At 39.5% G+C, this 17,091-nt stretch overlaps 1 protein-coding gene across 1 annotated transcript in view; it reads left to right on the top strand.

Moving 5' to 3' along the window:
- Positions 1-16,689, top strand: part of RAB18 (RAB18, member RAS oncogene family) — a 22,883-nt gene extending 6,194 nt beyond the window's left edge. The window contains exons 2-7 of the mRNA XM_004702267.3: positions 911-966; positions 10,390-10,451; positions 12,311-12,383; positions 13,464-13,582; positions 13,659-13,725; positions 16,322-16,689. Coding sequence (XP_004702324.1) covers positions 911-966; positions 10,390-10,451; positions 12,311-12,383; positions 13,464-13,582; positions 13,659-13,725; positions 16,322-16,497 — 553 coding nt within the window. The 3' untranslated portion in view covers positions 16,498-16,689. The remainder of the gene's footprint in view (positions 1-910; positions 967-10,389; positions 10,452-12,310; positions 12,384-13,463; positions 13,583-13,658; positions 13,726-16,321) is intronic.
- Positions 16,690-17,091: the final 402 nt, after the last annotated feature.

Here is a 17,091-nt window from a genome sequence, read left to right as displayed (position 1 = left end):
GGTCCCATTGTTTTCTCCTTCAGATTGTTTACCCCGCCTATCTTATCTAGATAGACCTGCAGAGATAATAATATGCACAAAAAACAAGACAGAGCAAAACAAAGCAACATAAGAAAAGAACAACAAAAACTAACAACAACAAAAGAGATAAGCCTGTAAATAGTTCAAGGTCTGTTTGTTGACCTTTAAGAGTCTTCTTTTCCTGTCAAGTCTGATGGGGTGCCACGTCCTGCCCCCCAAGTCTATTTTCGGTATTCCCTGGGGACTTTGTTGCTCTTCTCTGTTCCCCTTTTCTGTTGCACACCCTTAGTGTTTTGCCTCAGTGTGGTGGGGTCAGATCTGACACAGTTCCTGCACTGTGTCTCCAGTGTTGTCCCCTGTAGCCAACTGCTCTTTTTCCCTGCAGTCTGTCATCCAGTGCATGCATTCGTCCTCTTGTCACGAAGACACTGGACTCCGCTCCTGTCAGCACCTGGGTTTCGACTGTTTTACATTTTTACGTTTTATTTTATTTTGTATTCCAAGAGAGTCTTATTCTCTTTTCCTTCATATCAACTAATCGTGCTGTGTTGCAATGTTTCTTCAGAAGGACATTCCAGTACAGTGACAAGAAACAAAACAAGAACTTTTTACATCCAAGGGAATTGTGTAATGGAGCTGGGGAATTCTAGCGAAAGACTTGCTCTGGGGATTCTTTTAATTGCGTTTTATAATTAAATTCTGCTGTGTGTGCTTAAACTGAGGCAGAATTCCTAAGAGTCAGACCCGCATCACCTATTCTTATCTGTGTCTAATAATTTGTCACAAAATATAGTACTCATGAGAACAGTAAAGAAAGAAAAAAAAGTCATTATTCTTTTTTCTTTTTTTTAAAGTCATATTCTTAATCTGTTTTTAACATCTCTTCCAGCCTGCTGTTGAGGTTCACAGATGATACTTTTGATCCCGAACTTGCAGCAACAATAGGTAAGTAAGGCTGTGTTCAGATCCAGTAGAAATGCCTCATAGTTCATACCTTCAAATTGCTTGTTTCTAGCTCCTTCGACCTCATCTGACCATCTCACTGTTTCTGTTGAAATCTATTTCTCTCAGGGTTTAACTTTGGTGCCATCACATCTATGAATCCTTTCTGGAGCCAAATCACTCCCTTTTTTGTTGTTGTCTCATTACACTTTATTAGTACTGTTGATGTTACGGTTATCTATTCACACACTTATTCCCCTGTGCTGTGGATTGTCTCAGTAACACAATTGTTTGAGTGTTGATTGTATGCTATCTAGTAGTGATGATTAACACAGATTTCTATCTTCTTAGACCTAATGTCGTTACACTGTACAGTGCTTTAATTTTGTATTTTTACCATTTGCTACAATGCCTGGTATATATTAGAAAAGCAGTGTACATATCTATATTAGTCATTAGGGATCATTAGGTGCAGTGATAGCTGAATGTCTTTTAAAAGGAAAATTTGATTGCCTGAAAGAAGCAGTCTTCCACAGTAGCTTTTAGGCTTTATGAAAAGTGAGGAGTTTATATTTCGGTGTCCCATGCTTGGAGAGTTGACAGTAATCAAGAGGCAGACAGGTGAACTGAAAGGTAGGTGAACTGAGACATTGCTGAATAGTGGTCGTGGCTCTTCCTCAGACTAGTTGTGTGGTCTTGAGCAAGTTGTTTGGCTTTATAGTCTTTTTCAGTAAATTGAGTTTGGGGGGAGAGAGAATGTATTCTTTCTCAGCTCTAAAATTTCAACAGCTGGTCTGGAGAAGAATGTACAGAGGAAGATACTCGTTAGCATTATTTTCAAGGAAAACAGTTCCTATTAACTTATCATGGTGGTTTTTGGAGGAGCCCTGGTGGTGTAGTGGTTAGGCATTGGGCTGCTAACCACAAGGTCAGAAATTCTAAACTACCAGCTGCTCCGAAGGAGAAAGAGGAGTCTTTCTACTTTGAAACAGAGTTAAAGCCTCGGAAACCCACAGGGGAAATTCTGCCCTGTCCTGTAAGGTCACTGTGAGTGGAATCTACTGGATACAGTGAGTAAGATGCTTTTCATGTATTGTGTTCCTCTACCCCACCCCCAACTTTTTATTGCAAAATAATTTGAGATTTAGAGAAGAGTTATAAAAAATAGTAAAATGATTTTTTTATCCTGCTCAGATTCCCTGCTTGTTAACATGTATCACATTTGGTTATCATTCACTTCTCTTTCCCTTTCTATCAACGTACTGTTTTCTTTTTTGTTGTTGTTTTCTTAATTGTTTTGAGTCTGAATTGCAGATGAGGTACGTTTTAATCTCACACCACTTTAATGAGTGTATTTGCTAAACCAACATTGATAGAGCCCTATGTACACACAGTCTTCATACATTCAGATTTTATCAGTAGTGTTCAATACAACAAAGAACAAAACATGGTCCAGGATGTAGTTTAGGATCACAGATTTCATTTAGTGGTCATTTCTCTTTAGTCTCTTAATTTCGGGTAGTTTTTCAGTCAGTCTTTCACAACATTGATGTTTTAATGTCAGTGTGGGCCCCAGTGTTTGTATGTCATCATCGTCTCCCCACTGCGCTCCTCTTGCCTTTATTCAGTGTGTCCTTATGGTTTGAGTCAGGTTATGCATTTTCGACAAGAATTCCACGAATGTGCCTCTCAGCATTATGAGAGGAGGCCTCGCGTGTCTGCTTCTCCCATTACTAAAGATGGGATTTTGGTCACTTATCAGTGAGATGTGCCAGGTCTCTCCTCTGTGAAGTTTATTATTATTATTATTATTCCCCCTTTTTAAATTAGAAAGCATTTAGAGATAGGAGATAATCTGAGATTATATACTATTTAAACCGTCTGACATGGGATCAATTTCCACCTTTAGCAACCCTATAATTTTGAGTTTGTTTTTTTAATACTGAAAAAGATTGCTTTAAGAACAAAGACTAATATTGTAGTATCTTAATACAAATATACATAATTTATTTCCCAATTGGACCTTGTATTTTTTTTTAAGTTAAAGTTAATTATATTTATTTAAACATGCCTTTTGTAAATTTAAGGTAAATCAACACAGGATAAGATAAACACAAAAGTCTACATGTAACAAATCTTATACAGTTTGGTTTTAGTGAAACAGATAAACACTTTTCTACTCTAATACAAAAGGTATTATAGCCTTACAGACACCATACCAGATTTGTCATCTAAGTATATATTATACCATTTTAGAAGAGAACATATACAGAGATTATAAAAAATGTATATTATTATAGAATATAAATGACTTGGGCATTTGCCTATAGTGACTGCACCCAATTTCGTCCTGGAAACATCTTGCTTAGTCTCTTGGCATAACATGTTCATGTGAGATGGCATGATTTCTGGCCATCCGGAACTCTTTGGGACCAGTGTGGTAACATACTGTAACATCCGTAATCTTAGGCATAATCTGGAGGCTCTGGGCACAGTGGCACTGGGATAAAACGGTTAGAAACCAGTGGTCCATCTTGTATCTCCAACCTTTATTTTACTGCTTCAATCGCACGTGGTTTTCTACCACATCCCCACATCTGACTGACTTATGAACATGTACTTCAGTCACCAAAAGACTCCCTCTTAAAGAAACAGCCATTAGAAATGGAGTCATATGCAGAAATGGCAGCATGCATAATCTCTCCACTCGTACTGTTTTTCATAAAGATAAAATAATCACATTTTTTATTAGAGAAATTCTGATGCATCTGAGGACTTCAAATAGTAGTAACACAGGGGGTGAAAAAGCTAGGGCATTTGGATTTTTTTAATGTGCTCTTGGGTCAATTTCAGCTCATAGCAACATAGAGCTGCCGTATAGGGTTTCCAGGTCTGTAAGCCTTTATGGAAGCAGATGCTGCGTCTTTATCCCACAGAGTGACTGGTGGGTTTGAACCACCAGCCTTCCAGTTAGCATTCACATGCCACCAAATCCTTGCATTTGGATTAAAGAAATAAATTACCTAATAGATGATACTTGGTAAAGGTGAATAATGTTACTTACAGCCTGCTTTCTATTATCTTCCTTATTAAAATACTTAAAGATCTCTGTACATGATTTAAATGTGCAAAACAATTGATTTCTGTTCTTCTAGTCCCTGTATAATCAGCACACAATTAAAAAAGCTGTGATGTAATAATGTACTCCTACTAAGATTCAGTATGTATTGAAACATACCACACACAGATTCTTGCTTTCAGGGTAAGACATACTTTCTTTTACAATAAGAATGGTCAATAATTAAGATATCTGGAATCTCTTTTTCATTATCTCAGAAAATCAGGATAACAACATTTATTTTAAATTTAGGCTTATGATTTAGAGCTAGAGTAATTAAAATCGTTTAAATTATAGGAGAGGAAGATATCAAATTATTATAAGCTAATCATAATGGGGAAAGTTCTAGCCTAACAGTTTCTGTCATGTTATTTGGCTATGCTTATTATTTCAGGGTGAAACAACATTACTAGCTAGTATTGTTATCTTTGAACATTTTGCATCTAGTGGGCGCGGGGAGACCAAACCAAATTCATATGTACTGATCATGGCCTGATTTCTAGTGATTTTCACAAAGGCATCTACTATTCCATGGAAGCACCTTAGCTGCTTAGACCGTACTTGGTTGCTTCCCTCCTGTGGGCACACAGGCCTCTGTGAATTCATTACTACAGGGAGAGTCTTTGGGCTTGGAATCAAGTGTCTACAATATACAGAAGGTCTCTTCCTGCTAGTGATGTCAGTATAGTTCCAGCACAAAAGGCAAGCATTTGTTGAAGAGCTATCACTTGGACAATGTCTGGTCTTCCCGTTTTAGGCTCCATATTTTTAGTCAACTGGAGAAGAATCTGATTTCAGTCTTGTCGTCAGCTCTGTGTTCTAAATTTTATTGTTTTTGTCATCAGTAGCTGAAGCCCTGGGGGAGGAGGGCAGGTGATGCTGACTACTGATCTTGACTTAACATAACCAATTAACTCTCCTAATAATTTCAACTCACTGCTATCAAGTCACTTTTGAATGATGACTTCATTGTTGAGTATTGTCTGGGAGTTCTCTGGCCATTGCAACAAATCATTGAACCCAGCAAAGAAATAATAGTGCTGTGGGAGGTGCAGGTGGTACCAGAATTGATAAGCAAAAGACGAAGGGTGGAGGCATGCCTGACCTGCCATGTAGCAACAGGATAGCCGGAGGAAGTCAGGTATGGCCCTCCTGCTGTTGACTGCAGGCACAGAGCACAACGGGACGTGGGTCCGTGGCTTGAATATCTATCAGATTCCTTTCTGCATAAGTGTATTTTATTTTGAAAAATAAAAACAATAAGCTTAATGTTAACGGGCTTGTGGATATTAGCATTAGGTCACCTTTATCGCCTAGTAAGACAGCGAAACAAATTTCTGTCCTGTCGAAGTGTTGTAAGAATTCTTGGACTTTGGGTTTGAATAAAGTTGGCACTTTCTTCTTTTGCTTTCTGGCAATTGCTCAAAAGCAACAAGAGAGGGAAAAATTAAAACACCAACTCCCATTTTTCACTCAACTGGACGACAGCTAAAACCCCAAGCCACAAAATAAGGGTGATTGTTGCCCAAAGTAGTGGGGCTCCAGTAGGAGGGTGCACTTGGGAAGTAGTATGGCGAGGGTGCCACAGTCACAGAGCTCCGAGTCAGCAGCATTTACTTCTTGACGCTGAGAAATCCAGGCTGAGGTTAAACCCCCCAAATCCTCCTTACAACAGCAGAATGGGTTTCCTGTGTTCATGGCAAGAGCTTTTCTGTCCCCGGTTTGGTTCTGAGAGTTGGGGCAATGAAGTCAAACAAGGGTTTGGACACATGCCCTCTTTACCCGACGTTATATGCCTGCCTCTGTTAGGCCGGGTTGACTAGAGAAACAAATCCAGTGACACTCAACTATGTGTAAGAAAGTTTTAGGTCAAGAAGCTTTATATTGTCAGGAAACATTCTAGCCCCTAAGTCCGATACTAGTCCATGAGTTCCTCTTCAGACTCGTGCAGCCACGAGCAATGATGGAAGATGCAGGTGACGATCTCTTTATAGTGCCCTAAAGATGTCACATTCAGGTGCTCCTGACCCAAGCCATGCCGTGTCCATTTGCTTCGTATTTGTGCAAAAGTTCTACGATGAATAAGGATGCCCAGAGAGAGGTTGATGCATTTGAATTATGGTAGTAGTGAAGAATATTGAATATAGCATGTTCTGCCAAAAGAACGAGCAAGTTTGTCTCAGAAGAAGTGCAGCTAGAACCAGAGGATCTTTAGAAATGAGCATGTAATCTTTTTTTTTTTTTTTGAGCATGTAATCTTTTAAGATTGACTTCTTTCACATACAATAATACTTACTGTACTTTATCCAAGTTATTGTGGGCATCAGCTGTCTACTCGTTTTTATTGCTGAGTTGGCTTCCAATGTATAAATATACCAGTTTTATCCATTCACAGGTGTCTGATTTACTTCTAAGTATTTCATAGTTTTTGATGTAAAAAAACATTTGAAAAGATGAAATTTTCCATTGTTTGTTGCTCATATATACAAATAACATTAAATTCTTTGACATGTTTACTTTGTATCCTGCAGCTAAACTTGCTTTTTTAATTTTAGTAGTTTTTTAAATAGATTACATTGGATTTTCATAATTTTTCCTGGCTGCCTTTATTTCTGTTCTTGCCTTGTTGTGCTGGCTCATAAACTCCAACAAGTGGAAGTGATGTGAGTTGATGGCCTTTTGCTCCCAATATTCAGGTGGAAGCATTCAGTCTTTCATAGTTGCAGATGATGCTAGCATTGAGGAAGTTCTCTCCATTGAAATTTGCTGGGAACTTTTTTCCTGTGTCTTTTGGGATGATCTTATACTTCTTTCTCAGTTTGTTCATAAAAGTTCAGAAAGAGTTTATTTAGAGTGGTTGTTAGTTCATCCTTTCATGCTTTGCTCCACAAGGAACCCTGGTGGCACAGCAGGTTAAGCACTGAGCTGATCAACCCCAACCAGCCACTTTGTAGGGCAAAGATGAGGCTGGTTGCTCCCATGCAGATTTACAGTCTCGAAAGCTCCAGGGAGCTGTTAGACTCTCCTCAGAAGGTTGAAATTGACCCCAGGACAGTTGGTTTGCTTTGGCCTTTGAGGAATGTTTTAACAGTGGATTCAGTTTCTTTAATGGATTTAAGGCGCTTCACGTTATTTCTTCTTGATTCAATTTTGATAGCTTTCACTCTTTCCAGGAAGTTGTCTCTTTCACCTGAGTTGTCAGGTTTATTGGCATAAACATTGATAACATCCTATAAAGATGGCAAATGGCTTTCTTTAGTACCTTCACCAATGATAAGACACGTCTGAATCATTTTCCTCATCAGAATGTCCTGTGTGTGTTTAAAGAAAATGTAAATTTCATATTGCTTATACATATGGTGTCACTTTTGGTAATGTAAAATTACTTGATCTTTTGCCTGGTGAATACAGCCTTATTTATCATGTGAAATTTTTTGTTTGGCTGTAAAGAAAGTTCATACTTAATTTTTCTTTCATCTGTGTAATGAACAGAGCCCTGGCGGTTTGGCGATTATGCATTGGGCTGCGATCAACATGGTGGGCAGTTTGAAACCACCCGCAGCTCTGCGGAAGAAAGACTGGGCTTCCCGTACAGTTACAGGAGATCGCTGTGAGTCAGCGTTGCCTTGACTGATGGCAGTGAATCTTTTGGTTTAATGAGCAGCGTTCTTTCAATGATTGTTGCCCAGCCATTTAGTCATGGCTTTTACCAACCCCTTATCACCCTGGCCCAAGACCTCAGAGTGTCCTTTAATCTCTGACATACAGAAAGACCTGGTGTAACGTACAATTTGAGTGTGCATTTTCATGACTTAATATGTGTATGTGATAAAGCACCAGAATTCACCCAAGAATTACTTATATAGCCTCATATTGGTGACAGGTGTTCTAATAAGCATTTAATGTGTGAGGGACATTTCTGAATTAATTGTGACAAGATAATAAGATCTGAAAGTTGCTTCCAGATTTCATGAGCTAACATTTTCTTTTTGTCCAGTGCGGTAGACTGCACATTCTTTTTGATGCTTTTAGAGACACATGGACAGTTAGTGCTCATGTAAGTCAGTTGGTGGATGTCGGTTCCTTTCAGGGGCAGGGATAGGCTTTTAGGGCTGCTGTTGTAAATGACAGGAGCTCTGGTGGCACAGTGGTCACCTGTTGGTCTGCTAACAGCAAGGTCAGCAATTCAAAACACAAACCGCCAAGGGAGAAAGATGAGGCTGTCTATTCCCATAAAGATTACAGTCTCGGAAAACCACAGGTCCACCCTATCCTATAAGGTCGCTGTGAGTCAGAACTCATTTGAAGGCAGTGAGTTCAAATGTAAATGGCATAGTGGGTTAAGTGTTAGACTGCTAACCAGTAGGTCAGCAGGTAAAATCTACCAGTCACTCAGCAGGAGAAAGATGAGCTGTCTGCTCGTGTAACAATTTACAGCCTCAGAAACCCAAAGAGCTGTTCTCTGTTCTCTTCTGTTCTGTAGGGGCCTGTGAAAGAACGGACTTGATGACAGTGGCCTTGGTTTTTGCTGTTGGTACTCAAACCCTTTGTGACTTAATTTGTACTTCTAGAAGCTTTATATAGAACGTTGGGCATCTATTTTACTTAGAGGGGCTTTTGTTTTATTCTCATATATTTATTTGAAACTGTGCAGTCAAAAAGGATCATTGATTATATTATATAAAGCTAGTGTAGTGGGTAACCTGTTGTGCTGCTCACTGCAAGGTCAGTAGTTCAAAACCACCAGCTGTTCCATGGAAGAAAGATGAGACTTTGTACTCATGTCAGGAGATAAACAGTCTCGGAAACACACAGGGGCAGCTCTATACTGTCTTACAGGGTTGCTATGACTCAGAATTGACTTGGTGGCATGAGTTTGGCTTGGTGTGGTTTAGAAGTGTTTTAAGATTAAAACAAGCAAAAGAAATAGTTCCTTTTAAAAGAGAACTTTTTAAAAGGAGTTAAGCCTTTTAGAGCAAGTAAAATTTTCATGTAACAATTCTTAGACATTTTGATCCACGTCATTAGTTGCAATCCCTACAACATAACATTGCTTATCCCACTTTGATCTTGTTTTCCTGTTTCTATTCATCCGTTTCCTAACCCTTCTGAATTTTGCTCTGGGGTAAATGCTGCCCTCTTGATCTCATGTGGTTAGTTATTCTAAGAAGTGCGTATCTCACTAGTGTTATTATTATGGATAAGCCTGTTGTTTGGCTGAAAATTGAGCCAAAGAGGTGAGTTCATTTCCAGCCTGAGTCCTACTGAGAGCTCCTTGGGGTTTGGGTTCCACGAGTCTCTGGCTGACCAGTAAGCCTCGTTTGTTTTTTATGATTTTCATTTCTGTGTCACGTTTATTTCCTATTCTGTCAAGGATCTTCAACTTCCCTGATCCCTTACAGAGGAAATGGTAGTGTTAGCTGGGCACCAGCTAGTTCTTCTGGTTTCTGGGTTGTGAAGACTAGTGTTTGCACAGTCCATTGAACTACCGTATATACTCAAGTATAAGACGAGTTCTTCAGCACATTTTAAATGCAGTTTTTGTGGTAAAATTAGGTACCTATGCTGATATTTGGGTCAGCTTATCCTCAAGTATATACGGTAATTATTTCTGTAGGGCTTTTGATTTTTCATCTGGACAGGGAGAGACCAACAGATGGCCTTTGGTGGCCACTCAAAAGCCATAAATGAAACAAATGTTCACAGACCAGGAATGAAAGACTCTTAGATTTGCACTCCTCCTCCAAGCACTTAGATTTAGAATTGGAATTAGTGGTGAACTGGCATTGGACAACCTGCCACAGAGTTGTTGCTGACTGGGACTCATGGTGACCCCATCTGCTGCAGCTTAGACTTACTCTCGAGCTTCCTGCACACAGGTCAGCTGTGGGTCACTTCCTTTACTGTGAACCCCAGCTCTTGACCTTTACTACACATGAGGGGCTTCCAAAAGTTCTTGGGGAAAATTCTGTTATCTTTTAATTTCATTTATGATGAACTTTTTGAAGCACCCTAACATATTCAGTCTTAAATAGAATATTTCCTCCCTCCCCTCCTCTCCCTTTTTGGAAGAAGTGTAGGTAGGTTGGTAGATGGAAGTTCAAATTTTGTAAGCATTTGGTTTTCATTTACCATGACTGAATCCTAACCTGCTGAACTTCATTGACACTTTTTTCGTTACATCTAAATATCTGAAAAACTGAAATGTAAATTTTGGGCACTAGTATTTTACATTTTCTGGTTTTCTTGGCAATTGTTTTTAAAAATAAGTTTTATCTGAGGCTTATAAAATTTTTCATTTCCTCAAGGTGTTGACTTTAAGGTGAAAACAATTTCAGTGGATGGGAATAAAGCCAAACTTGCAATATGGGTAAGAGTTTTTAAAATATATTTTAAACTATTGAGCTTATCCTTTAAAAAAAGGTAGGAATCAATTTGTGTAGTATTCTGGAGATGAATGAACAGGTTGTATTGAACAGTTTTTAGTACTGATTAAAGGATAAAGTAAATAGCTGTATTTTACAATTGAGAGATGAAGCAGACATTTCACTTAAGTTTTGTAAACATATGTTCTATTCCTAATATTTCAAGATAGAACAAAGCATACAAACTAGTGCCGGTCGTAGAGAATGATGGTTCTCTCATGGCTACACTGAGCTGACACCAAAGGCACTTTTTGGGAGTAGAGGAGGGGATGAAGTGGTACTTAGAAGAACACTTTATTTTTCATGTGTGTTAATCTAAATATTTATTAAATTTGAATTTGGCAACTTAGGATCTATACTCTTCTTAATGCTGGACATTCAGCCTTTCTGTACTGGCTTCATTTCATGTGACTGTAAATCCAGTCATTATGGTAATCTATTTGTTCTGCTAGATGAATTTCTTTATGTTAGGCCTAAATGATGTAGCATTAACTGTCAACATAAACAGCAGGCCCAGAAATAATTTAACCAAGGCATTTAATGCCTTTGTCCATATCTTCTATGTATAGTCTACCTACATATTATGTATTAAATACGATTGGTCAATAGATGTTATTAAAAATATGCCACTTTATATATCTAGTTTCTGCATTTTCATGTACTTTGATAATGCAATATATAATTATCTATTTGTATAATACAAGGTGGCTTTTAAAAGCTTATAGAAAAGAATTTATCTCTTTTTAAAAAAATTCCCAGTTTTTGACCCTCTTCCTTGTATACATGAGTGTGTGTAGCTATGTCACATATAATTTCTAATAGTATCTTATTCTACATATCTCATTTCCACATGTACTTGTAAAAATTGAAATACATATTTATATATGAATAGGAAAGGTGCCCTGGCGCCACCATGGGGTGAGCATAGGGCTGCTAACTTGGGGGGAAGCAATTTAACCCCGCCAACCCCTCCAAAGGAGAAAGATGAGGCTGTCTGCTCAATAAAGCATCCCTATGCATCAGGACTGGTTTCATGGCAGTCTGTTTGCTTTTGCTTGGTTTCCCACCCTAGATGAGCGGGGGTGGGGTGGGGGCAGTGGGAAGGGGGAGTGCCCTACCCTCGGGACCAACAGGGCCGTGAGATCATCTGTACCAGCGAGCATCACATGCCTCACCAAAGAAAATAGAGGAGGCCTCACTTTAAACGAAGCCGAACTCACTGCCATCGAGTCAGCTTTGACTCATAGCACCCTCGACACTCCCGGGCTCCAGCTGTCACATTAGGGGTGGGTTAATTAAAGGCTTAACAAATATAGCAGGCTAATTTTTAAGTTGATATTTTTATATAGCCTTCGAGTGATATAAATGTCCAAATAGTTCTCGGCAGAAAAATGGTACTCCACTCTTGCCCTCGACCAAGTTTCCCCGTGTGGCCAGAAACTGAGAACGACGTCATTGTTTTCAATGACATGAGCCAATGACGTGAGCTTCATGTGTGGCAGAATTCTTAACTCTAGACTGGTCAAACAGACAAAAAAGCAGACTCACTGCCATCGAGTTGTTGCCAACTCATAGGTAGAAAACTTTTATTTAGGGACCTATTTCTGAGATGAATCAGTATTTATGTATTTTGTATAATAATTACCAGCAAAATAAACTAATCTATTTAAATTCACTGTTTCAAATGAGCTGTGCCTTGCTATCTCTTTGATAAATCTATTTGATTTGCTTCCTTACATCAGTATATTAAGACACTGCTCTTTATAATTTGCTTTATTTAACAAGACTTGATTGGCACTTTTAGGATACTGCTGGTCAAGAAAGGTTCAGAACATTAACTCCCAGCTATTATAGAGGTGCACAGGGTGTTATATTAGGTAAGTATTTATTTTAATACACCACCTAAAATATATGTATCTTTATCATAGATTATAGAAATTTCCAATTTTCATAGTCTGCGGGGATCATTTTTTTTCTTTTCTTTTAGTGATTTGCCTACTAATTAAAAATAAAGGTCAGACTAGTTTATTTGGTTGAAAAGCACATGCTGATGAAGGTATAACTGGATCAATTCATTTCATCTATCCGTCTATTAGTGATAAGCATTTATCAGAGGGCTTCAAAATACGAGGTCACTTTAGAAATTTTGTAGGCAGATGGAATGAAGAGATAGTAGATTTGGATTTTTGAAGCTCCCTCGTATGTTGCAGTTTATTAGAAGACTGGCTTTTTTAGTAGAATCTGCCTTATCAGTTGTGAAAAATAGCACAAAGCACTTAATAATACTACTGATTTATAATCCGAATTTAAAAACTAAATGTGGATTCTTGTTGAAAAGTGCTATTCTTAATATTTCTGGAAAGCTCTGGAGAATGAATACTGACCAGTGTAGGGAGAATTTCCTTTTTACATCATAATGTTGTCAAGTTATAAGAAATACAAGCATGAAATAAAGTTTGGGGGGGAAAAAAAGAAAGAAAAGCAAACTGTAAAAGTTCTTTATTATCTAAGATGATATAAGGTAAAAGTGATAGCCAAGGATGCTGATCAATATCCCGTATTTACATATTTTCTCAAAGCTGAAGATTCAGGTCCTTGCAAGAACAAACTAGCATGGTCATAGATGTGTAAATCCATAGATCATTCTTCGATATCTGCTTCATATACAAGCTAAAGCATTTAAAAAATGTGTACAACTTATTTTATCATTATGAATAAGAGCAGCCATTACTAACTTTCAGGTGGCACACAGACTGTATTTTCATTTCTGCCTTAATGTCTGTCAATCAAATTGAAGTTTTTCTTTTAAATATACTTGTCTTTTCCATCTTGATCAGTAAGTGCAACAAAACCACTAATGGCTGGTGCAGTAATATCAGCTGCACATCAGAAATATGTTAACATTACTTCTTATTTTTTATGTGTATTTAATAAATTGCTCCAACCTTTCATTTCAGTGTATGATGTTACAAGAAGAGACACCTTTGTTAAACTGGATAATTGGCTAAATGAATTGGAAACATACTGCACAAGAAATGACATAGTCAACATGCTCGTTGGAAATAAAATTGATAAGGTAAGAAGGCAAACACAGGTAGCCTTTTGACATGATAAGTTCGCAGCTTGTCTTAATCTTTGCATTTATCTTGTAGGAAAATCGTGAAGTTGATAGAAATGAAGGTCTGAAATTTGCCCGCAAGCATTCCATGTTGTTTATAGGTAGGTTGTGGAGAATTATCCTGTCCTTATTAGTAAATGATTTTTAAAATGAAGTTTCTGCTAAAATTATCTCTTTATAAATAGAAAAACTCACCGCTACCGAGTCAATTTTGATTCATAGCGATCCTACAGGACAATAGAACTACCTCTCTGGGTTTCCAACATTCTTTATGGGAGTAGAAAGTCTCATCTTTTTTCCCATAGAGAAGCTGGTGGTTTTGAACTGCTGACCTTGCAATTCACAGCCCAATGCTTTACCCACTATACCACCTGGACTCCTTCTTAACCTTACCAATCCCCGCCCAACAAAACAAAACAAAACACACGCACATAAACTTACTGCCATCGAGTTGATTCTGACTCATAGCAATCCTGTAGGACAGGGTAGAACTGCCCCTGTGGATTTCTGAGACGAACTCATTATGGGAATAGAAAACCTCATCTTCCTTGGAGTTAGCAGCCCAGCTCATAAGGACTACCCCAAAAGGGACATTTATGCCGTTCACAGTTGTCTTTTGCTATAAAAGTCTCATAGCGTCAAGTTCTTTATCTTTACGCTAAAATAAAATAGGAGGGCATTAAATGAAGTCAGGCAGGACACCATTAAGCCTTGCCTCCTTGGGTTTAACAGGGTTCATGAGAGGCCTGCCACAGTGATTGTCTCCGAGTCGCTCCGGCTGAAGTTGGACTCTGCTGGTCCGTGCGTGAGGGGCTTCAGCATTAAGTCTTAGAAATGTTGGCTCTTAGGCCTGTCCCCACATTTTCTGCATTAGCGTCTATATTTTAACAAGATTTTTGTGCAAGTCATGTGCACATTAATATTTCCGAAGCATTGCAGGACGTGGTTGGCTGACTAAGGGATGAACCATCTCTGGCCTTGCTTTTTACTAGCAGCTAGCCAGGCCTCTGCTTAGTTGTCTACGGTTGTCTTCGTGCTGCAGTGGTAGAGTTGAAAGGTTGTGACCCTATGCCAGCAACGCCTAAAATGTTTACTCTGCCCGTTTACAGAATAAGTTTGCCAGCCTCCAGTCCCCCGACCCCCATCCCAGTGCGAGCCAAGGCCACTGCCACTGAGGTGACTGCCGTCCACAGGCTGCAGCTCTTCATGGCAGCCGATAGCCTCATAGCCCTCATGGAGCTGCTGGTGGCCTTGAGTAAATAAAACACCCTAGTAGTGCAGCGGTTAGAGTGCTTGGCTGCTCACCAGAAGTTCAGCCGTTTGTCCCCACCAGCTGCTTCACTGGAGAAAGATGTGACAGCCTGTTTCTGTGAAGATGAGGAGCCCTGTTGACACAGTGAGTTATGTGTTGGGCTGCTAACCTCAAAGTCGGTAGTTTGAGACCGTAGCTGTTCCACGGGAGAAAGATGAGGCTTTTTACTGTAAAGCAGTGGTTCTCAACCTGTGGGTCATGACCCATTTGGGGGTCAAACGATCCTTTCACAAAGGTCATCCAATTCACAACAGTAGCAAAATTACAGTGATGAAGTAGCAACGAAAATAATGTTATGGTTGGGGTCACCACAACATGAGGAACTGTATGAAAGGGTGGCGGCATTAGGAAGGTTGAGAACCACTGCTGTAAAGAGTTAAAGCCACCGACACCCACAAGGGCATTTCTTCTCTGTCCGGTAGGGTCGTTGTGAGTCGGAACTGACTCCACGGCAGGGCGGTTGGGGTGACTTTGGCTCCATAAAGGCTATAGTCTTGGAAGGCCTACAGGGCAGTTCTGCTGTGTCCCGCAGGGTGGCGATGACTCAGAATCGAGTCAGTGACACTGGGTTTGGTAAGTCCCTAGGCCTAATTATAAGGAACCTTGATGGTGTCGTAGCTATTGGGCTGCTACTAATCAGCACATTGCCAACCTTGCTGCCTGCCATTGGGTCACTCAGACAGAGTAGAAGTGCTGCATTGGGTTTCGGAGAAACCAGAGCATAGGGATAGACATGCAGAACATTGTGAATGGAATGATCACATCGCTGGCCAGATTGTTCCGTATTTTCAACATAAAATGGATCATCAGCTGAGATGGAGGAGTTTGGACATGAGGAAATGAAAGTTATCTTAGCAGAGTGAGGGTAAAATAGCATTTCATAAGACAGACGTAGTGCAGCGTGTTCTTGTGAGTTTCGTGGGCTGAAGTCTCACATAGGACCGTCTCATGGTTGTGGGTTACTTGATCAAGGCACAAGGAGCTGTGTTATGGCCAGCCCAGAATAACCAGACTAATGTTTTCACTGGGAACTGCAATTTCTCCATTCTACAGTGATCGAAACAATGATATTTGTTTCAGGGGTAGTGTTAAGAATTCACTGAAAATTAAGAAAACTCTGGCATGATATTTGAATAAGGGTTTACAATTTATAATTCTGTCACAAAACTTTGGGCAGATACTGCATTTTAAGAGTGTACTTTAATTGGCTCTCGTTCTGAGAGTTTGGGGAAATTTGTTACTATCGAAGGGGTGGAGAGACTGTTGAGTTGACTCGTCACTCCATTGTTTTGTGCTTGAGACACTTACCCGGTTCTTTCCTGGGGGAGAAACCCGGGCCTCGTGGCTGGGAAAGAATGTGCCCTGACTTTCCCCTTGAATTGCAGAGGCAAGTGCAAAAACCTGTGACGGTGTGCAGTGTGCCTTTGAGGAACTGGTGGAAAAGATCATCCAGACCCCTGGACTGTGGGAGAGCGAGAACCAGAATAAAGGAGTGAAGCTGTCACACCGAGAAGAAGGCCAGGGTGGAGGAGCGTGTGGCGGCTACTGCGCTCTGCTATAAACTCTGGGGACACATTTGATCACATAATGACATCCTTCCTGTACATAAACTCTCCAACTGCTCTTTTAGGGACCTTGCAGTTTGCACATAATTTGTTTGCATCATGACAGTAAATAGTTGCAGGAAATTCCACTCATTGGCTTTCCCAGGTAATGTTACGGTAAGCATGCACAGTTTGCAGTCTCCATTTTTTAAAAAAAATGTAACATAAAATAGGTGTCCCTTTAGAAGTACATTTGATTTTATGATTTACATTTATCATGTAATGTTAAAAAAAATCCATCTATTTTAGTATAAGTTGATACAAGGTCTGCTTTTGATCTCCTTTTTGCTTGAACTTTCCTATTGATTACTGAATTACTTGGAACCTGGGCCTCCCAGGCCCACAGGGAGCTCGACATCTATCCTCAAACCTGGCACATCTTCTTTCCGGTATAACAAGGAGCATGATTCCACAGCTTTTCTAGGATGTTGGCGGACAGATTCTCTCTTAGTATAAAGAAAACTTCTGCTCACGAAGAGTAGCCCCGGCCAACTTACAATTAAATCTCTTTTTGTTCTGATGATGCCTTTAAAGTAGCATTGAGTTGTTAA

Source organism: Echinops telfairi, unplaced genomic scaffold (assembly GCF_000313985.2).
Source record: "Echinops telfairi isolate 266 unplaced genomic scaffold, ASM31398v2 ScPeMD7_31;HRSCAF=116, whole genome shotgun sequence".
In the NCBI taxonomy this organism is placed as follows: domain Eukaryota; kingdom Metazoa; phylum Chordata; class Mammalia; order Afrosoricida; family Tenrecidae; genus Echinops; species Echinops telfairi.
The sequence above is the reverse complement of the archived record's forward strand: the minus strand, read 5'-3'. Positions and strand labels throughout refer to the sequence as shown.